Here is a 26,236-nt window from a genome sequence, read left to right as displayed (position 1 = left end):
CGTCTCCTGGCTGACCTGCACATGCTGTCTGCCCAAGCTCCTTGGGTGTCCTACCTGCTGGAGAGGAAGTTGCAGCCATTCTCTGATCTTGAAAGCTCCCACCATTCAGACTTCCAGCCTGGGGTGCCCTCTTTCAGGTGCTAGTATACACAAAATGTAAGTTTTGGTTGAATTTGTCCCTTTGAATCTAAATATAATGAGACTCTAGTAGATTGTTATATGTACGTGAAAATTTTTTTAACCAAAAAAAGTAAGATTATTTCTCTCCTCTAAAATGGGATGTCCAAGCTATCTCAGATTTTCCTATAGGTTTCAGGGTGGGCTATGAACTTGCTAGAAATGAGAGTAATTAATTTTTGGAACAGTTTACTAAGGGTAGTGCCAGATTTTCTTCCAGCACTAGATATTGTTAAATCAAGATTGGAAGTTTTTCTAAAACATGCTCTAGGAATTATTTGGGGGAAGTCTTATGGCTTGCGTTATACAGGAGGGCAAACTAGATGATCACAGTGGTCCCTTCTGTTCTTGGAATCTGTGATAAAAACCAACACCGTTACAGATGTCTTCTGAACCCCAAATAACCCTTTCTTCAGTAAAAAAAAATTTTTAAAGAAAAGTGACAATAAAGCCATTTCAACCAAAAAGAAATATTCTGCACTTTTCCACAAAAGTCGCATAGAATGTGTTAACAATGATTTCTTGTGTCTGTACAGCACTGAACAGATTGGGGCCCCAATCTCAACAGAGACAACTAGATGCTAGTGTTATAAATATTGAATAATATAAATTGAAACGCAGACCTTTAGAATCCTCTGCTTTTCTTCACACCTCTGTGATCATTGCTGCCCCTCCCTGTCCCAGTCTTTGGTCTCTTCCCTCTGCCAAGCCATTCACCTAACCATGCCTGTTAGAAACTTGTTGATACCGTTGACATAGGTTTACTTGTCTTGCTTGATGTTATATTTATATGTAAACAAAACTGTATATTTATTGCTGTACTTCCCTTTACTCACTGTATGTCTAGAAGCCACTCTAATTATGGGCAAACTAGGCAGCTGCTTAGGGCAGCTTAGGGGTGGCTATGCCAAACCTGAGCAGTGCATGACCCCATGTGGCACATCACAACACCATTATCGCACAAATAGGGCCTTGTTGCCCATCCCTCATGAATGAGTAGCGCTGCAATCTCCTGGCACTTGACCCACCCAATCTTTACCATAACTACCAAATCATCAGAAGGCTCAACACCCCCATCCCCTTGAAAGTCTGATGTGTACCCCCCAGTTGAGAACCCCACCTGAGGGGGGGGGCATACTGAAGTTTTGCCTTGGGTGGCAGAATGTCTTGAGCAGTCAGTCAGTCTGTCTTCAGACTGATCAGATTGGGACAAGGATCATACTGGCTCCTATGTTTGGAAAAGTGTCTAGCAAACTCTGGATACTACCAGAGTATATACAGAGGTGAGAAAACTATGGCCCATGGGTAGTGTCCAGCCCATCAGACCTTTTAATCTGGCCCTCGAGCTTCTGCTATGGAGGACTTGCTCTGCTCCAGCTAGGGAGCAGGGTTGAGAGCTTGCCCTGCTCTGCAAGTGCCGTGGCTCAGTGCGGCTCGTGGAAGCAGTGGCATGTCCCCCTCTGGCTCCTACATATGGGGCAAGCAGGGGGCTCTCCATGCTGCCCCCCACCCCGAGCGCCACCCCCTGCAACTCCCATTGGCCAGGAACCGGGACAGCACGCAGAGCCGCCTGGCCACACCTCCGCATAGGAGTCAGAGGGGGGACATGCTGCTGCTTCTGGGAGCTACTTGAGGTAAGCGCTGCCCCGAGCCTGCACCCCTGGACCTTCCCCCCCCCCCAGCACTCTAATCCCCTGTCCTAGCCCTGATCCTCCTCCTACCCTCCAAACCCCTTGATCCCAGCCCAGAGCCCCCTCCTGCACCTCAAACCCCTCATCCCCAGCCCCACCCCAGAGCCCGCACCCCCAGCCAGAGCCCTCCCCCTCCCGCAACCCAACCCCAATTTCATGAGCACTCATGGCCTGCCATACAATTTTGATACCCAGATGTGGCCCTCAGGTGAAAATGTTTGCCCACCCTGATACAATATAATAATAATACAATATAGTGAAAGTCTAACTCAGAAATAAATCTTTTTAAAACACCGTTTTAGCCTGATGCTTTATCCTGCCAGCTGAGGTGTTATGGTGTGTTGTTATTTTACTGTATTGTTCAGTACAAACTCAAGCCCCAAGCAGTATTGTCAGCCTGACGTGTTCAAAACAATTACAAGTCAGGCTCCAAAACTCATGAGATTGTCTTAAAAAATTATATTTTTTTTCAGTAATAAATGTAAGTTTCTTTTCATTTGCTTTCTGAGCCTGTAAAATACACCTAGGGCCTACATTCAAGCTTTCCTCTGCACCTATGAGAATCAGAAACTTTGTTTTTTATGAAAGCTGAGGTTCTCTTGTACATACATGACTCCAGTACTTGGGTCTTTAAGAAAAAGTCCAAATACTATCAGAGTTGGCAACACTGCCCAGTCTTGTAATTGGATCCCCACAGGAATCAAGGACTGCCCATGCAGATCTGATTGCAGGATTGAGGCCACTTGGTAAGACCCCTGGAGGCAGGGACTGCATCCTCCTCTGGGGGTGTTACAGCACTGAGCACCCTGATTTAACTCAGGAAATAACAGAAAATGAGTGGAAAGTTTTGTTCACTAGATCATTTTTGGTCCTGGTTCTCCATTTCGTGTATGCTCTGCTTTTTCGTATCTTATGTTTGAGTTGTGTGTTTTCAGGAAAACTTTGCTTTAATCATTCCCTACTTTCACAAAGAAAAAGCCTATATAAAATGGAAACATGCAACAGAATATACATTGAAGAAACCATAGTGTAGGGGCTTAGTTTCATCCTCCCTTCGTCTGACCCCTGGGCAGAGAGATTCCTGCTTTCATGTTGTAGATCATGTGTAAAACCTGATGCTTTCTGGCTCACCCTGTGTAATATAAGGCTATCTCAGAACACAGAGAGAAACAGAGTGAGACATTTGCAGAAGGGAATGAAATGTTTGGGATGTGGTCTCATGTTTTTTACAGCAGTGAACATCAATCACACCTTCCAAGAACAGGGTAGCACTGAAAGTCTCTTTTTTTCGTTTCCCCTTCCCTCCCTCCATCTCCTCCTCCTGCTTTCCCAACATACCCGTAGCAAGTGTAATTTTAGCGTGAAAGTGTCATTTTCCCTTGAAAAAGCAGAGACCTCCATTAAATTTTCTAGTTTTATTGTTTCTTGCACTGAGACAACGACAGTTTCTTTTTTGTTTTACAAATGATTGATTTGTGATTTGACAGAGTTAATATTTGTATTATATCTCCATAGTTTTAGAGTCCATTTGTGATCAGAGATTTCCCCCTCTTCCACTGCTTTCCTAGTCTGTCAAGTTGTCCTCCCTACAATGAAATGAGAGGAATATTTTATAAATTAAAGGGGCACTATCATTTTATTTTTACGCTTTTTTAGAATATATGTGTTCAAAAATAGCAGGTATGAGCATCAGCTGACAAATCATTCAGCAAGTCACTATCCAGAAGATTTAACCTATTTCCCATGAGCACTTGTGTACAAGGTTTGCATTTGTGGTGTTCAATATTTTTCAAATTTTGTGTTACCAAAAATAATTATCCAGTTTTTGTCCAACTCTGACAAATTTTCATTGATTTTTGAGACCAGCTTAGAGAGCTAGTCAAATCTTTTCCCCAAATTTCTGACGCATAGATTTAAAAAAAAAAACCTTCTTGTAAAATTGTTTTTTTGTTTGGATATTTGTTGTTTTTAAGAGCTCTAGTTTGGGATGAGTACACATGCTACCAATGGTGAATGATAGGAACATGCCCCCAAACCTCTTATTATCCTGTTGAGGTCTCCTTCAATCCAGTAGCAAGTCTTGTGAATTTTCACTTGTATGCTCTCCACAACTTTATTCATGCAGTTGTTTTTATGGGCAGATGGGATGGAGACAGTTGAAACCTCTAACTGTAGAACATAAGATGAGGATTTGGAGAAAAGCTAGTTGCTTTTTCAAATATCTAATTATGATGAGCTTTCTAAATTTGAAATTTCAAAGTCAAATTTTTTTAAGTGAATTGTCCCTCCCTCCTGTTTTTTCAGCCCGTTCTACTTCAGAGATAACTCCCCCTTCAGAGTCAATTCACATGTCCTTTATGGGTAAATCCTGCTTACTCCACTGTGGAGCACAGTGTAGGGTGGGGCTTGGGGAGGCAGTGCAAGCTATGTGCACGCTACTCACCACAGGACCTAGCTCCATGAGGATTCCTTGCACACAGATGTGCAACTGTTCACGTGTGGCAATTGATCAACCTTTACGTGTACCTATCTGTCATTCTTACCCCACCTAGTGGAGGAGCCAATGGTACAGTGGCTACCCTAGCTATAAAGTTGGTGTAGTGGGGACAGAGTGGCTTATGGGAAGGATTTCTTCTTCCTCCCAGCCTAATGGTTTGGCCTGGTCTCTAAGGCCAAGATATGGGCTGTAGTTCTCTTTCATTTCATTGACTATGTTCATCTGTGTTCTCAGAAAGCAGTGCTGCATTGGTTTACATACCATTCACATTCATAAAGATCAAAATCTGTAGAAATTAGTGAGCCCCTTGCTCATCAGTGAAAGTTTTCTATTGTCACTGACCAAGTAGATTTGTCGAAGCCTCTCCTATAAAATCACTTTTTGTTAGATACTGACTTGCATAGTACAGATTATTTTTTATTTTTTTGGCCATACTCCTTGATCAACCTTAATATTTGTTGTCTCAGATGAAAAGGAATAAAATAATAATTTAACTTTCCTTCCCTGAAGCCTTCTAGAATAATGCTTAAACAAAAGAACAAACTTCAGGCGGCAGTTTAAAAATCCTAGATGAAATCTAAGCTAAATTTTGGCAAACTTCAATATTAACAGTTCTTTAAATCCTCTACAATCTGCATATTATAAAGATTTTTTTAAATACTCCTGCATGTGTGATATGCACAGTTCTCTCATTGGATATAAAACTGACCTCTCAACAGAATCACAGAAGATGGAGATATCAGTCACTTTATACTTTGTAACTCGCCTTGTGCTTATAATGACAGAGGAAAAGTTTGTTGATTTTGCAAATGACCTTACTCCCATCACCAAGATTACAGAAAACAAATTCATTATTTGTATTGCTGTGGAACAGAGGTGCCCAAGTCATAAACCATAGTGGGCTAGGTGCTGTACAAACACAGAACAAAAAGATGGTCTCTGCCTCCAAGAGCTTATAATCTAAATGTAAGACAAGAGGCTATAGCAGGGGTTGGCGCTTCTCGCAGCTCCCATTGGCCAGGAACAGCGATCCACAGCCACTAGGAGCTGTGGTTGGGTTGAGAGGCGTGCCTCCGGATGGTTAATATAAACAAAATGTCTCGCGGCCCACCAGCAGATTATCCTGATGGGCCATGTGCCAAAGGTTGCTGACCCGTGGGCTACAGAATAGGCATAAAGTCTGATGGAGCCACAATGAATTGAGAAATATGCCAATAATTCTGGCCTACATAAACACCTTGAAAATACTTGGTTCCTTCATCTACTTCTGATAGTCAACAGGCAAGAACCCTATAGCCTGATTTGTGAAGATTCTCCAGGCAAAAGAATGAAAACGTATAAGCCAAAAGTAACATCTAATGTAAATTTGATGTCTGAATTTTAATTATTGTCTTCATTTTGGTTTAGGTTTATATCAACTGAGCTGTCAGAAATTTGCCTCATCAAGCTTTGGTGGTTCACGTCTTAATGGATTGCTGTAGCCTCTTAATTTCTCCACTCATCCAGTTCCCGGCATCGTGAGAAGATTAGCCAGCACAGAACCTAGAAAAATTACATGTAAGTCTTGATTCAAACTCCTCTTCCATAAAAAAAAGTGTAAAAAGTATGAAAATGTTTCAGACAAAAAAGCAAATAAGTCATAAGTCAAGCAAATTTTAAATGTCATAAAACATTAGGTTGTGAATAGATGGATATGAAGTCCTATGACTGGCTTTGTAAACTGAGCTGTGACTGTAATTTTGTCATTTTGAAGGATTTCTAAGTTTTCTGCTTCCATCGTTGACTGTGGCAAAAAGTGCTTTAAAAATAGCTTAAGTATTTGTCTGAAAAGTGTGCCTAGGTTTTTGCCACTTCAGGATAACTTATTTGTGTCAAGTATCGGGGGTAGCTGTGTTAGTCTGTATCCACAAAAACAACAAGGAACCCACAAAAGCTTATGCCCAAATAAATCGGTTAGTCTTTAAGGCGCCGCCGGACTCCTTGTTGTTCATTTGTGTGTGTGTTTTAATTGTTCTTATCTCAGTGTTTCAGTCCTGAATATGCATGCTTTCCCAAAGCATACTTGAACCGCTCCTCAGAGGCTGGTTCAGATGGGTCTTTGCATGGTAGTATTGTCGGTGTTCCCTAGCTTCTGCATGGTGAAACCACAGTTCTCCCTCCCATGCTGCATTCTCAGTCTTTCTCGCCTTCTGTTCTCATTGTTTTGTTGACCAATGGAGAGTGCTAACACAGTACCTTTATAGCTTAAGCCTCTTCTTATCTCTGTTGCAGCTCCCACTTCTTCTCACTTACTCAGCCCCTTCCGTGTGGGGAACTCAGTGGGGCAGAGACTAGTTAAGTGGTTTGCCAAAGATTAGTTTTTTCTGTAGTATCTAACACAAAAAATCATACAAGTCAGTGGCAGAATTGGGCAGGAATAGAACCCAGGAGCCCTGAATCCCACTCCCACCTCTAATTGCTGGACCATACTCCTTCCCCTGCTGTATGCTCGTGATGTAACAATGGTAGAAGTTGTACATCAGCAATGAGCGTGCACACAGAGAATATAATTGTGTTGTTTACTGTTGATTGCTGTAGATGGTAATGAGGTGGACAAACCCCCAGTAGACCAGGTCAAGAAGGGATCAGTGTTCTGCCCTGGAGATAGGGGCTGAAACTCTGGAGGGAAGGCTCCCCAGGTGGAGGAAGTGGACTGTGGAGTGCTGCTGCCCTGACCCAGGAGGCAGCTCATAAAATGTGGGCAGAGCGATCCCAAGGGTGGAACCCTAGGAGCAGCCGAGCTTGGGAGAAGGCTGGAGTTTAACTGTATCCTGTTAATTTCTTTGTTGATAAAACCAAATGTCAGGGAAAGGTGTGTGTTTTGTTTTTGGGCTGTGTTTTAGTGCAATTAGAGGAAAGGCGCACACCCGCCCATAGAGACAAATTTGTGCATCTGATCTTCGTATTTTTTAACAATGCCCCACATCAATTATGCATTAGAATCTTGTACTAATGAATAAAAAGGGAAAACGAAGAACTATAATAGCTAATAAAATACATTGTCCACTTTAGTAATCAATTGAAGACATTTTGGGGTCTTTCATACCTGTTAAGATGCTCCCCACTTTTGCCCATTCTCACTTTTGGGAGCAACAATGCAGCTCCCTTTTGATAAGACTGGATCTTGCATTGCTTATGATCCACACTCTCTCTGCACAAACATGTGACAACTAGCAGCTGGTCAAATAACTCTACCAGAAAAACCTTAAGGGAATCCATGGAATGAAAAGTCATACTGGCCCAAGGTCTGGGAGTTGCTGTAGTCTGTATAAGGACATCTGCCATCCGCGCTACTCGTGTCCCCATCAGGAGACTTTAAATCTTACTCTGTTCTTGGCAGTATTCATGCTGTTATGGCATTGAATGTTTCAACATACTAGGTATAAAGTAAGCTAAAGGCACAAGTATGAATTTTACCATACTCATGGGGAGATGGGGATATCTGCAAAAAATCTCCCTAAGGGACCAAGAGTATAGTATAGTTTTAATAAAAACAGGCTATCACAGGAGTCATTGGAAGCAGGAAAAACAACCTGCTTATGTCAGTGAAACGTGTAAATACAGCTGAATACTTTCCTACGGCAGCACTCTTAAAAAACTATCTGTTGTCAAAAGAAAATTTTCAAATATGTAACTATTATTGTAAGAAAGAGAAGTGTGGGAGGTGAGTTGGTGTGTAGAGAGAGACACATAATACGTGTTTGTCAGTGTATTCCCAAGATCTAGAAGGAGAGCGGTTGGTCAAAATAAATGATTGTACAAAAAAAAATCACAGAATTAGGAAAATGAAAGAAGATGCTGGCTGGCTGAAAGGGTCGATAAATAGAGCATTTACCTCTAGGTAAGTCACAGAATTCTAGCCCAGGCTGGTAGTGAATGAAAGTCATTATCATCAGAGAGATGCTGAGTGGCCTGTGTGACATGAGGTGTGACTTTTGTTCGTTTTCTAGTGGATGCAAACTACTTGCAGACTTTTGCAATTCTGTTATGAGTCTCGCAATATTTGGTGTTTTTCATAAAGCCCCCATACTTGGAGCATGTGACTGTGAGCATCTCAGCTTTCATTTTTTAAAAAAAGTACGCTTCTAGCCCTTACTGCTGCAGGGAAAAACCTTGGAAACTTGAATACTGGAGGCTTAAAAACCACAAGGCAAACAGAAATAACCCAGATTTTGTTATTTTTAAATTTCTTAAACTTTTGGGGCCTTGCTCATGATTGTTGAATGCTCATGGTTAGCAATACTGCAAATCCGTGACAGAGAAATTAACTTAAAAATGGCACCTTAAGTGGCAGATTTAAATGAGCAGTCAGGACTGAATGGACATAACTGAAAAACTCTTTCATCCCCTGGTCATAGCTGACGTACACAGGAATGCTTATAATGCTGCTGCCAGTTCCATGGTTAATCAGTATTGTCCGTTCTGACAGTGTAGCAGTGTTAGAGTACAAATGTAACTTGAAAAATGGGACATGGATTTGAAAAATGTTGTAAAATCCTTTCATATTTTTTTCTTGCCAACGATGTGCTCATGACCATGCAAAACTTGGAAGAAGACACAGGCCGTCCCAAGGAGTATGGCTAATTGCAATGTCATAAAGCAGCTGGTTACTGGCTTACGCTCAAACCTGCATCTGGATCCACACTAGTAGATTCTGATGCAGAGTCAAAGCTTTAGTTGATTGATTAATGTCACACCATCATTCACAAACCTACATACAGTGATGGAGGTTGGGAAAGGCTGTTTTCATCCCTAAACAGCTCATACTTTGTTGCATTGCGCTATCTAATGGCACAAAACAAATGTATAACTTAAAAGGACTTTGATCAGATGCTACTGGAATTGCAATGTTAGGATGTGGCTATGCAGCTGTCCTGTTGACATCACCATGGAACTATGCTGCATTCTGAGCTGCAATTTAAATGCTAAGTTTAAATTTTTTTGTTTTGATTTTGCATTATTTCTTTTTAAAAGAAGCAAAAATAACATACCAAGCAATAAGAAAAGGAGTATTTGTGGCACCTTAGAGACTAACCAATTTATTTGAGCATAAGCTTTCGTGAGCTACAGCGAGCTTATGCTCGAAAGCTTATGCTCAAATAAATTGGTTAGTCTCTAAGGTGCCACAAGTACTCCTTTTCTTTTTGCGAATAACACGGATGTTACTCTGAAACATACCAAGCAATGGCATTCTGAGGAATAATGGACTGCCTGAATTTATACTATTTATGCAAATTCTTGTCTTGACAGTTCGGTAAGACTCTTAAAGGGTTTGAGCTAAACAAAATCAAATAGAAAGTCATTTCTATAATATGTAGGTAATAAGAGTTCTCATAAATAAAGTATTTTTTTTAAATCTAATTTTTAGGTTTCTAAAACCTGCCCGTCAGCAGTCTGTGGGCAGATGTAAATTAATTTAAAAATTTGAAATGCGCCATTTGATGATTAAATGTCTGTCACACATCTACCATCACCCAAATAATGAGAAAACAGATAGGCTTTAATGTCTATCTACAGGTAAAAAAACACATGCTTCGTTGGACCAACAGGGAAATCAGATTTCCAAAGGTGACAACTCAACCATTGGAACGCTTGGGTGGTAGACATTCATATCCTCTCTGTACTGTTATCAAGAGCAGCCCAGCTGATCTCAACTGTCATGATAGTAGGTAAGAAGAGATGTGGTCTTTGTGCCACTGGGCATCCAGGACCAGATTCTAATTTCAGATGTGCCACATATACCATGAAATATTTCATGGGGAAAAAATCCTCTCCTTCAGTGCTTGTATTTTACATGACTATAGAACTATTATATTCACATCAGGCCAGGGGCTTCAGAGCACCATTTAAAGTGTGTGGAGGAGAGGGATGAGGGGCAGGCATAGATTTGAAGTCCTTATCCCCCACCTCATCATCCTCTTCCCCTCTCCGGCACCGTCCCCTTCCAGAAGCCCTTGCTTCCCCGCCCCCTCCTTAATTTACCTTTCTCTGCTGGTGAGTCTTACCTTTGGGTGACAGGTCTTGCTGTTTCCCAGTGCTGAGAGGAGCTGGCGGGTGAGGGGGACCCAGGTATCAGCCATGGTGCGCTCCTAGCCATAATATGTGCGGGCACTACATACAAGATCACTGCTCATGCGTGCAGCAAAAAAACCTGGGCAAATTGCATCTGTTGACCAGCAAGAGAGTAGAAAAACTGTCCAGGCCAGTCAAAAACTAGCCAGGTGGCAACGCTATTTTCTACCTGCATGCTTAAAAATGGTCAGGCCATGGTCTGGGTGGGCCTCCCACCGCAGATCACCCCCCCCTCCCCCCAAACCTCTACACCCTATGCATCAGGCTCACTTCTTCAAAAGTGCACATCTGACTTGCATGTAAGTAACACTCAGTGTGTGAATGAGAGCTATGGGTTTGTGCACTTACATAGCTGTACATACATGTAACCCCAATTTGGGCACACAGATCAGGTGTTGTCCATGCACAAATCAGGCACACACGCAAGTGTTCATGCACTTCTGAAAATTTGGGCCTTCGTATGTGGAGAAGACCGCCACATATTCACGCACACTTACTTTCATGGGCAGTCTTGTCTGAAGGAGAGTACTGTACTCTCACTCGCTCTCACTCTCCGTTTTATACTGTTGCCCATCACCAGTATCTGAACACCTTCCACAGAAAATCATTAGGAAAGTCCCTAGTGGATTCCATGGAGTCTCTGGTATAGCTGCCTTTTTGGGGTCAAAACTCTGCTGGATGGGGGGAGAGGTAAGAGTTTATTTATTTATTTATTCATTTGTTAGATTTTATTAACTTCCTTTTTGGGGGTGGGAATGATTTGAGGATTAAGGTTAGAAGCAGATGTCAGTGTTGAGAGCCTTTCTTAAGACAGAAGGGCTTTTTCCACTGCTTTTCCCTACAGCTTGTCCGTTACACAGCAGTGATACAGGAACCAGCATGTCACTAGCTAGCCATTCTGATAAAGCTGGAAATATTGGCTATACATTTGTTTTTGTTTAGAAAAATTACATAAATTTGCAGCAAATATGTCCTATTCCATAATATAATCTGGAAAATATTAAGTGTACACCCACCAGGCAGCAATTATACATTAAAGTATAAAGTACATAGGCATCTATGTGTGAGAGCAACTTCTAAAATAGAATGTGGAGAGGGAGTGAACCAAAAACCCCTGGTACAATGCTGGTTGGAACAGCTTCACTGTTGAAAATATGGCAGGATAGTTGGAAGAAACAGCCATCTCCCTTTTCATTTGATGACTGTGTTAAAAGTACTACTATGGAGCCATTAAATTAAGGCAAATATCGCTTATACTCTTTCTAGAGGTAATTGCTAGGCTTGAGAAGAGCTGTGTTCGTATGACACACCAAAGTTGAATTATTTTGACTCCTCTTCCCCGTCTGCCATTAATTAATGTTTGTGTCTCGCTTCCAAGGTGTGAAGTGCTGCATACGTGCGAAATATCATTGATTTATTTACTTTCTATTCACGTGGCAATGATGTTGTGACAAAGTTTTTCTCCGTGGTGTTGCAGGTGGAAGTCTGTGTGTCAGCCTGCCTGAGTCAGAGCTCTCACTTCAGCCCTGGTAAAGCTTCATTTTACCACAGGGGCTCTGATAACTAGCATTTCCCCATAGGTGGGACAGTACCTTTGCCAACTCTCCAGTGTCCCACAGAGTATCATACCTGCCAGTGCTTGTCATTTATTTTAAGAAAATACTAAAAGACGGTGACAGTGAAATCAACTTTCTCTAACCTAAACCAGTAAAAACTAAAATACATCTCACCACATAAAAGTTCTGTTTTCACTGCTGCTGAAATCCATCCCTCCCTTTTTGCAGCACAGTGTACAGTCATCTAGTGCCCGACATGGGGGTGGTGTGGTTGAGACTCAGTGGCGTATGACCCACTTTTCATAATACTTAGATATCTGTGCTTTTACAACACATTACAGAAGTTCATACGACATAAAATCACCAGAAAAGCATGTCTCTGATTTAAACAGTATTGTGTAAACTGCGGTATGTTCAGAGCAGCTGGCTGTGCATTAGGTTCCATGTTAATTACTAGAAGATGACAGGCAGTTTTGTGCAGTAGGTTGTTAATGAGAAAGCTTAGGTAGTCACATTTTCTGGAGTTGACGCTTTGTGTCTTAATATTATTTTGTTGAAATAATACTTTCACACGTTTTCTGTTATGATTTGCAGAGAGTTCGGGCAAGAGTATTGTAATTGATGCTTTAGTAGCCATAATACTTTGCATTTTCAAGAAGTGGGGTAGTTAATGAAAACGTACTGTCAGCTTTCATTCCCACATCCCCAAACCTCCTTGACTGATCCTCTTCTGCAGTCTGCTCTGCGTGGTCTTTTTATTTTATTTTATTTTATTTTACTTTATTATTTAAACAGATCAAATCAGTCAGTGTGGGTTAGTCCTGTGCAAGTTTTCATGTGATAATTATGCTCATACTTGTATCTGTTCAAATGTGTGCAGGGTAAACAGAAAAATGTCAGGTATGGAGAAGACTGGTGAATGGAACCAGTGTACTGCTAGGTTATGATTTGTGCCATGTATGAAATTACAAAGTAATTTGCAAAGCAAGTTTAAGTAAAGTGGAATTTTTTAAGCATGATGAAATCATTCTTGACAGCAGGCTCTCTCATTCTTCTAATACTACTATTCTGAGTATAAAGGGATTTTTTAAAAAAAAATTACCACTCTCTGAAGTAAAATAATCAGGATAATTTCCCACTGATAAGCCCATCAGTAACCCCTTTATAAATCACTGGTTTGAAAAAGCTAGTAAAGGAATTGTGCCTTTGTTATCCGATTGCATCCTCATTAATGACTTTAAAATTGGTCAGTGGTTAGCCATCCTGAATTTGAGACCTGTTTGCCAGACAGTGAATAAGATCAAAGAATGGAAGATGAATGCATGAAAGCCCCATTTATGTCCTATTGCAGTTTATCTACATTATAATCTCTGTCCTCGCTGTTAAAATAGCACGATGAAACCATAAATATAAACTGGAAAAATATGCAATAGGTTTTTAGCTACTTTGCATCCCTTGTTAAGATGAGCCATCAGTACTGGGTTTTTTGCATTTGTATACTTGCGCTGTAGGTGTTGGAAGTGTGGGTGGCCAAGAAAAAGCAGTGGTTACAATAAGATTTTCCATTTATTGCCCTTTGTGTACAACTAAAAATAAGACTCAGACGATTCAGAATCTGTAGAGCAAGCAGAATCATTCTGCTAGCTCTGATGACTGGCTTGCATGCAGCTTTGCCTCTGTCTGGTAAGTTCTACATTTGAGTACTTGTAAATGTGTCTTTGTTGAAATAAGAGAGAGACAGACAAGTTACTTACACTGTTAGTCTTCATGTAAATACCCTATCAGCATTTTCTCATTCTAAAAAGCAAAGTATGGCTGATAAGAGATGGTGATGAAAGGATTTTGGAAGCAGAATTCTCCCTGTATCTGAAAAAAAGTAGCTGTGAAGTGCTCACGGATTTTTAAAATCAGCCATCCAAGAGTACAATTGTATAACTTAAACTGTTGATCTATAACTTAATCTTTTTGATATAAATGCTCTTTGCCAGCCTTCTGAACAGCAAGTAAGGGAATGCCTAATGTTGACCATTGGCATGTAAAACCCTTTTGTTTGCACTATAAGGTAATAGCATGGGTAACTGCTGGCTTGGTAGCTTTTCCAGGTAGCCACAGCTGTTAAAGAGTCTGCTAAACTAGTTAAAATGTACCTTTATTGAGTTGCTAAATCTATTGTGGCCACATTAATTAATAGCATGTCAGCTTGTGGCCAAGAAAAACACAAAAGAGAAATGTTGGCATTTACAGGGAAATTCAGAACTTTATGGTCCCTTCTCTGGTGCTGTCCCTGTTTCACTCATTAAGTAGCTGTGGCATTTCCAAAGAATGAGTGTGTCTGTGTATTTTTAGCTTTTCAGTTTGATATGATTCTTGAAATGGGTGAGTAAAGATGCTCCTGAATTGTTTGCCTCTTTATGAAGCCAGCTTCTCCTTCATAGCCTTTTCTCACTTAAGAAGCTATGTAACTCCATGAAGTAAAGAGGATGTGGTATATTGCAAGCACTTAGAGCCACACACAGTTGTTCCATGGATTATTGATGCTGTCTGTGGTGGGGGTTTTTATTATGTAATATTAAATCCCATTTAAATTAGCTCAGTGTAAACCCTCACCCTTCTCTCAGGAGCAGAACTGTGTTGTGTGTCATTATTATTCTACACTTATCTCCTCATCTCTGCCTTTTTATTTAAATGCATATTTCTGTTCTAGCACTGGCTGATATATAGTACAAAAGGCAAGAGAGTTGATGATGTAATCAAGGTTTTAAATATTTGAGGTGGGAATGAGCAAAACTTCAGGAGTAATTAGCTACTGTGGTGGTAGTGTTTTCTGCAGGGAATTACGTTACATCTGTTATAATTATCTACGTGTCTTAATCCTGTAGGTGACCAGATGCTGACAAGCAGTGAAACATTTGTTCTCTTTTTTGTTATTGATTCTCCCTATTTGATACAGATGTAGAAATGTTTTCTTTCTGCTGCTAAGCCTGATATGGATGAGGTCATATCTAATTGCTTTCAAGAAAATGCCAGGAGAGTCTGTATCATACACTGAGAACTCTCACATGATTCAGTGCTTTCCGATGAGCATGATACAATATTTACTTTTCTGTGGATATCTCTCAGATGATATTTTTAGTAATGGCAGGTAGGATGCATTGTACAAGAGTCAGTAAACAATGTAGTTGTCTTAATTTTTTTAAAAAGTAATAATACTGTATTTTCTCCTAGGAAGTAGGAAGGATCCTTTCTAGTTTTACCACTTCCCTGTTTAATTTGCCCACATTTTGTTGTATAGACTGTCCAAACTGAACAGTCGCAGGTGAAGGAGTTGAATTGAAATTGCTGTCAGAGAAAGTGGTAGAGTTCTTCCGTTGGAGGTCAGTAACCTGTTAGGATGTACTGCAGGTCATCTAATCTGGAAATCAGCAAGACTTGCTATTTAAATCTCCCTTTCCTTCCCATGGCAAACACACCTGCAATCAGGAACTTTTTCAAGCATAATTTTTCATAAATTCATAAAATTTGTGCTTCAGTTCCTAGCATGCCAAGCCAAGCTGAAATGCCCAAGAATGATCTTCTAGCACACAAAGATTTACTTAATATAACCATCCCTGCCTTGTTGCACCTTGTCATGGCCTGGAGCTGCTGTGAAAAGGTGCAAAATGAGGTGGTGGCAGATCATACTGAGGCTGTGATGCCCCTCCCACACGTCCGTACGGAATGGCAAAGGCTTAGAAATGCTACCCAGTGATACAGTATAAACAGACTCCGACTTAACAGTTGATTATTAGCTCATGCCTTTTATGTGCTGGAAGTATAGAATTGGCCAGTCATGTGCTCATTATTACATTACTTGAATAATGCAAAACATTAGCAATGGAGATTTACTATAATGATGTATCTCTGCTCTGTTGGTTTTGCTTTTAAAGCATTCAGTTAAGGAATGCTTTAGAGGTTATTGCTAATGGATGAATCTTCAGGAAAATTGGAATTTTCAAATAAGATTGACATTTGGAGTGAGAAATATAAATCTAATGAGAGTATTTCAGCAGAGGTTTGTAATTAGGGATGAATGGAGTAAATTTGTACATGCACTCTACAAAAGGACACAATGGAAGGTGAAATTGCACACTCTGCAGTGAATGAGGGATGAAAGCCAATGTATCAGTGTCATAGCATGACAGTGTGGAGTATAAATGATACTGTCACTGAGTGCTGCAGAAGGTATCAAGGGAATTCCACTCCAGTAAATTACATTACTTAGACAGACCTGAAGGCATTGTGTCTGAATGAGTGCAGGGAAAAAAGGTTGTCAGCACAAAGCAGAAGATATTACAGAACAACTGGCTTCAGGGTTCGAAATAAGTGTTTTTCTGAGGTTTATTGTGTAAAGCTCTTTAGCTGCTTTTTTGTTAATATTTTTAATTTTAATTACAGTTTATTGATGAGGCAATAACATTTTCCGGATATTTCCTTAATACACAGTGCATAAGTGCATAACACATCTGACTTTCAGAGGTGCTGAACATCCACAGCTCCCATTAACTTAGGTGGGAATTGTGAGTTCCCCGCATTTCTGAAAGTCTGACCCAAAATTGGTGTGGTGGTCTTTTAAAATATCTTTATTTGGGGGAGGCCCTCTGGATTCTATAGTTTCAGATGCTAGAAACTGGAATGCCTGAGCTTTTATTTCTCCATTCTAGTTTTTAGGCATTCAGATATTGTGGTGATTAATAGTGGAAGTACCAGGATGGATTATTTCGTGATGGCAGTCCAGCAAAAATGCTAAGGTTTCATCCATCCAAATGTATACTGTACAGGCTACTTTCCCTCTTTAATCTTTTTGCTGAACGTAACTCCATGTCTGCACAAATGTCTACTAGCTGCTGCTGTTTCATTGCCTTATCTAAGGCTGAGAAAACATACTTCCAAACTTTCTCCAAAACTGTCTCTAAATGCCATTTCTGGAATAAGTTGACAGAGCTACTTTAAAATAAGGCCAGCACTTCCCCCAAAGATCATGTGCATCATTTCTGTGGCACTGAAGTCTACTTGGGTCTTCTAGTAAAAGGTTAACAGTTTTGTATTACTTAATTACATCTTTTCCACCCACCTGCTCATTAAAACTCTCATTGAATGTATCTCGGTAAACAGTAACGTGGGAGTACACTCAGTAGCTTCTCTCCAGCATTCTGATGCGCACATTACCTCTGAGGTGAAGCTAGCCTCCCAAATAGCAGAATAGTGTCCACACAGCACAACTCAGCTAACAGTTTTCTATTTGTTACTATATTATTTTAGTCATTCTTCACCTGTAATTATGGTTTTAAGCTGTGTAAATATTAGTGCAGTTCAGTTTTGCCAAATTACTTGGCTGTCTATAAGAACCGAGTTTGAAAGGGGATGACAGAGAAAGGAATAAGCATTTAAGTTTAATAATATATTTTTAAAATGGCATGAAAACACCCACTGAGTCATTTATAACATGGCACAATTAAGCAGACGTGAGTGCATTACTTAAAACAAATCAAACAACAAACAGTTTGTATAATAAATGTGTCAAGCATGATTTGACCAGGTCTAATAATAACGATCAAATTCCTCATTTGCATTCATTTAACTCCCATTGGCTTCTGTGGAGGTTGTATGGCTATGACTGAAAAGCAAAATTCTGCCCTAAAAATTCATCCAGGTGAGAGGGAGGGGGCAAAGCATAAGTACATCTAATCTGAGTGTTTGTCTTATTTGAATTCCATTTTTTATTTTATGCTAATATGTATTGCTTTGTGTAGGTGTATCTCTGTATCTGCATGGATAGATGTATACAGTTGTACATGCGGCATAGGTGCTGGGACTAGGGGTATAGGGGGTGCCAGAGCACCCCTGGGCTTGAAGTGGTTTCCATTATACACGGTTTGGTTCAATGGCTCTCAGCATCCCCACTAGAAAAATTGTTCCAGCACCTCTGACATGCAGTCTGTGTTGTTCTGTACGTCTATAAAAATGTTGTACTTTAACATGCCTTACATATGGTATTTTAGCTCCAGAAAACTGCCATTTTTGGATACTGTACATATTTGTATTTTTGCAGAGCTCCATAAGAAGTACGCTTCCAAATAAAACATTTTTCTATCATGCAATTTCAATCTCATGAAGTAATCCTTCCACATTTTAAAATGTGGCTTATACCCAACGTAGTCTCTGCATTCTGTTATGCAAAGCCATCCTCATCCTTCATTCTCTCTAAAATCCTTTGTTCCTGCCTCCATAGCTACGTATGCTGTGGTGTTTTCCTCTTTCTGGAGCTGATCCTGAAGCCCTTACTCACATGAGCAGTCCCACAGAAGTCCTCAAGGTGAGTAAGGGCTACGAGATTGGACTCTAAATACTACTGTTGCGGAGGGTGGGGTAGAGAGAGAACTAAAGTGAACGTGTGTGCCTTAAGAAGAAAGAGACTAACAAGTATTCCTCTGACTTAAGAAAACGTTCACTTCCTGAGAGAAATTGAGCATGTTGAATCATCTTTGGATCTCACGCTAAATTATTTTGTTCTGTAAATGGCTCCATTCCCTTCCTCCCTCTCTCAAAAAGGCTGCTGCTATTGTATCTTGTGTAAAGGATTTATAAATAAATATGCCTGTGGAAGAAAGTGTCTGTAATTAATTGAACTCAGCCCTCTAACAGTTCAATACTGTAATCTTATTACAAACACTTTTGGTAATGCTGTACCATGAAATTTGCCTTAACAGAAACTTGTCTTTAAGCTTTGATTCGTTTTTTAAAAAGTCAACCCGTAATATTAGTGTTACTCTTACATATATCATATGTTGTTATACTGACAATTGATGTGTAAAAACTGACATTTGCATGAAGTTCCCAAAACTGCAGTAAAAGAAACTTTTGTTCTGACTTGGTAGGAAAAAAATGCAAAATAACACTAGTCCTAACAGCAGAGATGTTCGTATAAAGACATGTTCTAAACAATAAGGTCATTTATTCATGTATGACATAAGTACGTAGGAATTTAAATAATGAGAAATCTTGTGAAATGCAGTAAAATGCACACCACTGGCATTGTGAAGTTCCCCATCTATAAAGCCCTATTCTCAGGAAAAGCAGCTTTACTTTTGCTTTGAAAATCCATTATCATAAGCCACTCTTTTTAAAACACTTTTCTCACTGCAATATTGAAGTAATTTTATATCCCAAGAGCAGCTCTTTTGTAGGACAAAGTGGGTGGGAGGGCTGTATTTTAATTGTGGTTTATAATGCTTCTCACAATCCCGGCTTCCCCAAAATCTGGAAAACCATCTCACTCTTTGGCTTTCCTCTTCTCAATTAATTTTACTCCCCTCCAAGAAGACCCTTTTTAGAATGTCCATCTGTTTAGATGGCTTATTCATTCTCCGTGCACCCTTTCTGGATTCCACAAAAAATATTGTTTGGAGGGGAAATTATTAAAGGCTTAAGTAAAATTTTCTCTTTTTCAGATTGTAAGGGAGATATTACTACTTCAGGAGGCAGTGTTGTCTACTGATAAAACAGGGGATCTGGCCTTTACTCTCAGTTCTACCACAGCCTTTCTGTATGATCTCACACAAGGTTCTTAACTACTCTCTGCATCCGTTTCCCCATCTGTAAAATGGGGATAATAATGCCCACCAACCTTAAAGGAGCATTTTGAGCCAAAAGGAAAATGTGCTATATAAGGGCCTAGTAGCACGATTATACAGGACAGGACCTTCACAAGGCACTTAACAGTAGATAAAGCATGCCATATAGTGAACAAATTCCCCGGTCTGAGAAGTCCACAACCTAGAGAGTCACAAGCAAGGAAAAAAGAGTGTGAGGCAGTGTCTCTCTAGTGGTCACTACAGCTGGATTGCTTAATGGAACAGATGGGTTTTCAGGAGGTTTTTTGAAGTAAGAAAGCGAGGGTTCTTGGCACGTGGCAGTTGGCAGTCTGTTGAAGCATAAGGCCTAGCACAGAAGGACGCATAAAGTCAAGAGTTACAGAAGAGGACAATGAGAACAGATTGGAAGAAGGGCAGGGGATAGGGAGTGCCTAGGGAATGTAGGAGGTGGTAAGGCCATAGACTTAATCAGGGACAGGGGAATGGGTATATAGAAGGTACCTCCGTTCTTTGGAAATGGCATGGGAGAGCACTGAAAAGATTTTTGAAGTCTTGGACCATTTCTCAAGCACTGATTGCTGTGCTTGTTCTGCAAATGTAAGCCTTCATCGAAGTAAGGCAAGGTACTGTAGTTGCCTGGAAGTGATGAAGATCTTTCTCAGAGATGACTGAGATTTAATCTATAATGGTGTTAAAGTATTTGCAATTGCGTTCGCAGCACCGTTACAAAATCTTCATGACCAGAGAAATGTTTCATCCCTATCTCTGTTGACACAAAAGATTGCCTACTGATAATTGCTTTGCTTAAGTGTCTGATTATATGCCAGAAATGAGAGCATTCTATGTTAGGTCATCTTTAATTATGCATGTACCACCTGTCAGCTCTAAATCAGGAGAAGATTAGTTTTCTCTTTGGATTTAGTTTAGGGAAAAGAAGAGATCTTTCAGACAGAGGAATAGACTGTTGTAAACAATATCTATATACTGGAGTTTTAAAGGAATCTTCTTGATCCTCCCTGGTCATTAATAAGCTATTGGCCCATCCAAAAATATTTGAAATGTTTGCCTGAGCTAGATGGTGATGATTCTCAGGGAGAGAGGGTTTGGGTCCATCTGTTGCATTTCCTAATTTTTCCTTTTCACCATTTCATATGCACAGGGTAGGCAGAGATATGGGGTGAGTAGGAAACGTATTGGTGAACTGGTGATACTGTAGTTAAGATTTCATTTATCATTTGATTATAAGCCTCTACCTTCCAGTTGTATTATTTATTGAGCTCCAACAACGTGGTGCTAAAATAATGCTATAAAGACAAGGCCTGCCTAACAAAGTTTACCATCTAGAAGACAGAAAAATTAGGAGGGGACGTGAGGCTTCGCAGTAGAAGTGACAATTGAAGAGGAACTTGAGTGAAGAGACAGAAGAGGCCTGGGAGACTGAGATTGGGAGGATGTTTGATGTATAAATGGTATGGCATTACAGTACCTACTTATAACCTTCTCTTAAAAATACGTTGGGGCTGAAACTTTTTATAGTTTGTGTCAGGGAAACATGAATTCTCTGGGAAGTTTGAAGGCATTTTTGGTTAGCAGGAAGTTTGGTTAGTTAGTTTTTGGTGGTTGGTTTTTTATGTTATAGAAATATAAATAATGCATCTGCCATTTTATGTTCAGTACATACTGAGGTGGGTTCTGGGCAGAAATGGAGAGAAGGTTGGTTGTTCTCTGCTCTTAGTTTCAAATACCAAGAGTTTAGTTACATTATATAGTTTTAAGCAGGTAGAGTTCTCACCCTTCTCAAACACAGTACATCAATTTATGTATAGGATCATAGAGTCGTAGGACTGGAAGGGACCTCAAGAGGTCTTCTAGTCCAGTTTCCTGCACTCCAGGCAGGACTAAGTATTATCTAGACCATTCCTGTCAGGTGTTTGTCTACAAATCTACAATGATGAAGATTCAACAACCTCTTTAAGCAATTTATTCCAGTGCTTAATCACTCTGACAGGAAAGTTTTTCCTGATGTCCAAACTAAACTGCCATTGCTGCAATTTAAGCCCATTGCTTCTTGTCTTATCCTCAGAGGTTAAAGAGAACAATTTTTCTCCCTCCTCCTTGAAACAACCTTTTATGTACTTGAAAATTGTTATCCTGTCTCCCCTCAGTCGTCTCTTCTCCAAACTAAACAAACCCAATTTTTTTCGATCTTCCCTCATAGATCATGTTTTCTAGGCCTTTAATCATTTTTGTTGCTCTTCGGTGGCCTTTCTCAAATTCGTCCACATCTTTCTTGAAATATGGCACCGAGAACTGGACACAATACTCCAGTTGAGGCCTAATCAGCACGGAGTAGAGTGGAAGAATTACTTCTTGTGTTTTGTGTACAACAATCCTGCTAACACATCCCAGAATGATGTTTGCCTTTTTTGCAACAGTATTACACTGTTGATTTATATTTGGTTGTGATCCACTATGACCCCTAGATCCCTTTCCACAGTACTCCTTCCTATGCAGTCATTTCCCATTTTGTACGTGTGCAACTGATTGTTCCTTCCTCAGTGGTGTACTTTGTATTTGTTCTTACTGAATTTCATCCTATTTACTTCAGACCATTTCTTCAGTTTGTCCACATCACTTTGAATTTTAATTCTATCCTCTAAAGCACTTGAAGCCTCTCAGCTTGGTATCGGCCACAAACTTTATAAGTGTACTCTCTGATTTATGAAGATATTGAATAGAACCAAACTCTGAATAGACAGATCTCTGTGGGACCCCACTTAATATGCTCTTCCAGCACTGATAACTACTCTCTCGTAATGGTTTCCCAACCAGTTATGCACCCATATTATAGTAGCTCCATCTAGGTTGTATTTCCCTAGTTTGTTTGAGAAGGTCATGCGAGACGGTATCAAAAGCCTTATTAAAGTCATGATATACCACATAGGGTACCACATAGGTTATCATACAGTTTTGTACTGCTGCTCATCACCACAGTAGCTAAGCACCTTCTACATGAGAAATTGGCAGTAGCAGAGTCTCTAGTGGACTTTGTGGAATCTGTGGTAGTATACATACATAGATAGATAGGTAATCTATAAATTATATAATCTAAATTTAACTCTTTTTCTGGGATTTGGCTTTACTGCTGCTCCAATTACCTCCTCAGGCTTCGGAAAGTAATATTTCAGTACCAGAGAGATTGATTTACTAATGCTGAAATATTTTCAGCAGTAATGCTGTGAGAAGGTATTATCTGGAGAAGTGCAGTAAAACAACTAGCAAATGTGGGCAGTGGACGTTTGATGATGATTATTACAGCATTACTGTTCAGATCACATTAGGTTTTGACTGGTGCATCTCAGTTGCACAGGTATTTTAGGCTGTCATTTTGCATTTGTTAAATGGTAGTGTTCTCTCTTTTTGAGACATAGGGTTGGATTCATCCGCACTGGCATAGGGAAGTGCAAATTGCCACCTTGGTACTACTGGAGAATGGAAGCTATAATTGTTACACAGAGCTCCACAGCTGGTGTGCACTTCAAGCTGCCCTAATAACTTTTGGGGATATGCTTGTGGGCTCTACCTTCCAGCAGATGGGATACTGTAAGCACCTTATGCCGCTGCATTTCTCCTACCTCCTGCAGGAGGACATTTTACCACTAGGGGGCTGTGCTAGTGACTGCATTGGTGGACACTTAGCTAGCTGTTGTTTCCTTGTTTAGTATGAGTGTGCCATAGCTACATTATTTCTTTTTCTTAATGAGATAAACTACACCTGAATTCTGTTCCTGTTTGGTGGTGGTGGTGGTCTCAGGTTTTATAGGGTTGTTCAGGTTGGCAAAGTTTTGGCTGACTCCTTTCTAATTTTCTCCTGGACAGCCAGTGGTCCTAGTGGTAATGCTGTATGTAACTTGTTCTGTTTCACTGAATTTGCTTTGCACATATCTGGAAAGTTTATTTTCCTTTGTGTTCAGAGTTTGAGATAATTAGCTTTGCTGTGTATGTAGATTTGACCTGTTGATGATGTGCATTTTTCTGAGTTGGTTTGAATTTGCTAGTGACAGCCAATTGTTACAAGAGTTCATTGTGCTATTCATAGTTCATGTGCATTTGTATATATAACTTAAATTAAATGGATTAACAACTGGCTAACTTATAGGTCTCAAAGTGTAGCTGGATTCTTCATCATTGGCAATTTTTAAGCCATGGTTAGTTGTTTTTCTAAAGATACGCTCTAGAAATTATTTTGGGAGAGGTCTGTGGCCTGTATTATATAGGAGGACAGATGAGGTGGTTTCCAATAGTCCTATCTGGCGTTGGAAACTAGGAATCTGTAAAAGGAGTGAATCCACTGATGATTAAAGAAGGCAGAAAAATGATAACCCTTTTATTAGTGCCCAACAGGGTGAAGCTTTTGAATAATAGATATGTGCCAAATACTTCAGCATTTTGGGTACCTGCCTAAACCACAGGCAGAGTGAATGTTTTCCTGCCTCTTCACTGATTACTCTGCCTCCAGACACAATACTCGAATCTTTACTCTTCAGTTTCTTAAAAGAACCTTCTTTTAAAAAGAAGTGTTTTTTTACATTTTTATGTTACTTTCATGCTGGTGAAATCTGCTATGCTATGTTCTTTGTCTCTCATCTGTTCTAAATTATGCACATTTTTCAGATTGTCTTGTACTATGTGTTTATATAGCACCTTGCATCTTGGCTTGGGCTTCTAGGCACTACTGTATTACAAATAAATAATAAGCCCTCTATTATTCACAGTATGGGTCACCTCTTTTTTTGTCTATTAACAACATGGATACTGGTTATGTCTTTTTTCAAAGAACAAAAGTGTTCTCCATCATTTGTTCACATACTACTTTATTGTAGGATTGTTCACATATCCTGGACTGTTAGCGATGACTTTTTTTTTTTATTAAGCTCATTGACAAATTACATATATTTTGTAAACAGTTACAAGAGAAGTAACCGTATCTTGGATGTTGGGCCTTCCTAATCATAACAGTATCTCTTTAAGAATTGTGGTACGTTTTGTTTTTCTAATGTTGGCATTAGTATTACATTTTTAGATCGATTCCACCGTGAGAAGGGCATAGCTTCTGGAGCTAGGTGTGCTGCCACCCCCACCCTGTATTATACACAGGGTTTGCAGTTTAGTTCAGTGGCTCTCAGCATCCCCACTTTTCAAATTGTTCCAGCACCCCTGAAGAGGGGTAGTCCAGACTTGTGCTCTAAACCAGGGATGGCCAACCTGTGGTTTCGGACCCACATGCGGCTGTTCAGAGGTTAATATGCGGCTCCTTGCATAGGCACCGACTCTGGGGCTGGAGCTACAGGCGCCAACTTTCCAGTGGGCTTCAGGGTGCTCACTGCTCAACCCCTGGCTCTGCCCCAGGCCCCAGCCCCACTCCACTCCTTCCCCCAAGGTCCCCACCTCTTCCCCTGAGTCTGCCATGATCTTGCTCCTCCTCCTCCCCCCACAAAACAGCTGATCACGGCGGGTGGGAGGCGCAGGGATGGCGGGTTAGATGCTGATCGGTGGTGGGAGCGGGTGGGGGAGCTGACCGGGGGCTGCTGATGTGTTACTGTGGCTCTTTGGCAATGCACATTGGTAAATTCTGGCTCCTTCTCAGGCTCAAGTTGGCCACCCCTACTCTAAACACTGGAACTGCGGAGAACTGAGTTCAGTTCTTCATTGTGCCGCAGACTTCCTGTGTGACCTTGGGAGAGTCATTCTTTATGCCTCAGTTCCCCATTTGTGAAATGGGGATTTAGTAATTCTCTACCTCAGACTGTTATGAGAATTAAGCCATTAAAGATAGTGAGGTTCTCAGATATTGCAGTGATGGGAGCCATATAAGAACCTCAGATAGACTTTGCAATCTCTCCAGGACAGGACAGTTGTCAAAAGAACACCGTTGAAGCAATGGTAAGTAAATGCAATCTTCTTGAAAAGTGCAAGTGGGCAATCAGAGCAGGAAACGTCATTTCTTTTGCACGGTGGATGCAATGCAGTTGTGGAGTGATTTCAAGGAAATCTCTCAGTAACAGGAAACTGTTACTGCAGGCATTCAATGAATAAACTGTGTAGCTTTGCTTTGTGCCTTGTGCCTCATTCAAAAGACTACTTAGTAAATACAAGAATATGTCCATAATTAGTCAGATTTAGTTTCTTTTCCCAATGGTAATGTGTTAGTAATTTGTATCATAAAAAATGGGAAGGGAAAGCAGAAATACACTTTTTTCACCTAAACAGGATGGATTGCCAGAGTTTAACTGCATTAATAAAACCAGACATTTGACTTAGTAGTGACACACCCTGAAATGTTCAGTAGCAAATCTGTTTGTTTTAAAAACAACCCGTCTTATTTTTAGGACAGTTGTTCTAATCACAAATACTACCAGCTGGCTCTAATTGGTATCTAAAGAAAATAAATGCCTTTGGAGACATAGCTACCTTATTACCCTTGTTGGTCCATCCATGCAGGCTTGAAGTACACCTGCAGCACAATGTGGGGAAGCTTGCAGTGCCTCTGCTGTTCAGCCTCCAGGATTCTTG

The 26,236-nt window shown here is 40.3% G+C and overlaps 1 protein-coding gene across 5 annotated transcripts in view; it reads left to right on the top strand.

Annotated features, from left to right (window-relative positions):
• Positions 1-26,236, top strand: part of BACH2 (BTB domain and CNC homolog 2) — a 261,979-nt gene that overhangs the window by 138,289 nt on the left and 97,454 nt on the right. For 4 of the 5 annotated variants that reach the window (XM_073336767.1, XM_073336765.1, XM_073336766.1 and 1 more), the window contains 2 exons: positions 5,773-5,922; positions 18,301-18,384. In XM_073336767.1, the coding sequence (XP_073192868.1) occupies positions 18,307-18,384 (78 nt within the window). In that variant the 5' untranslated portion in view covers positions 5,773-5,922; positions 18,301-18,306. The remainder of the gene's footprint in view (positions 1-5,772; positions 5,923-18,300; positions 18,385-26,236) is intronic. The other variant, XM_073336768.1, reaches the window with a different exon arrangement.

This window comes from Lepidochelys kempii, chromosome 3 (assembly GCF_965140265.1).
Source record: "Lepidochelys kempii isolate rLepKem1 chromosome 3, rLepKem1.hap2, whole genome shotgun sequence".
Taxonomy (NCBI): domain Eukaryota; kingdom Metazoa; phylum Chordata; order Testudines; family Cheloniidae; genus Lepidochelys; species Lepidochelys kempii.
This window is presented reverse-complemented; position numbering and strand designations above follow the sequence as displayed.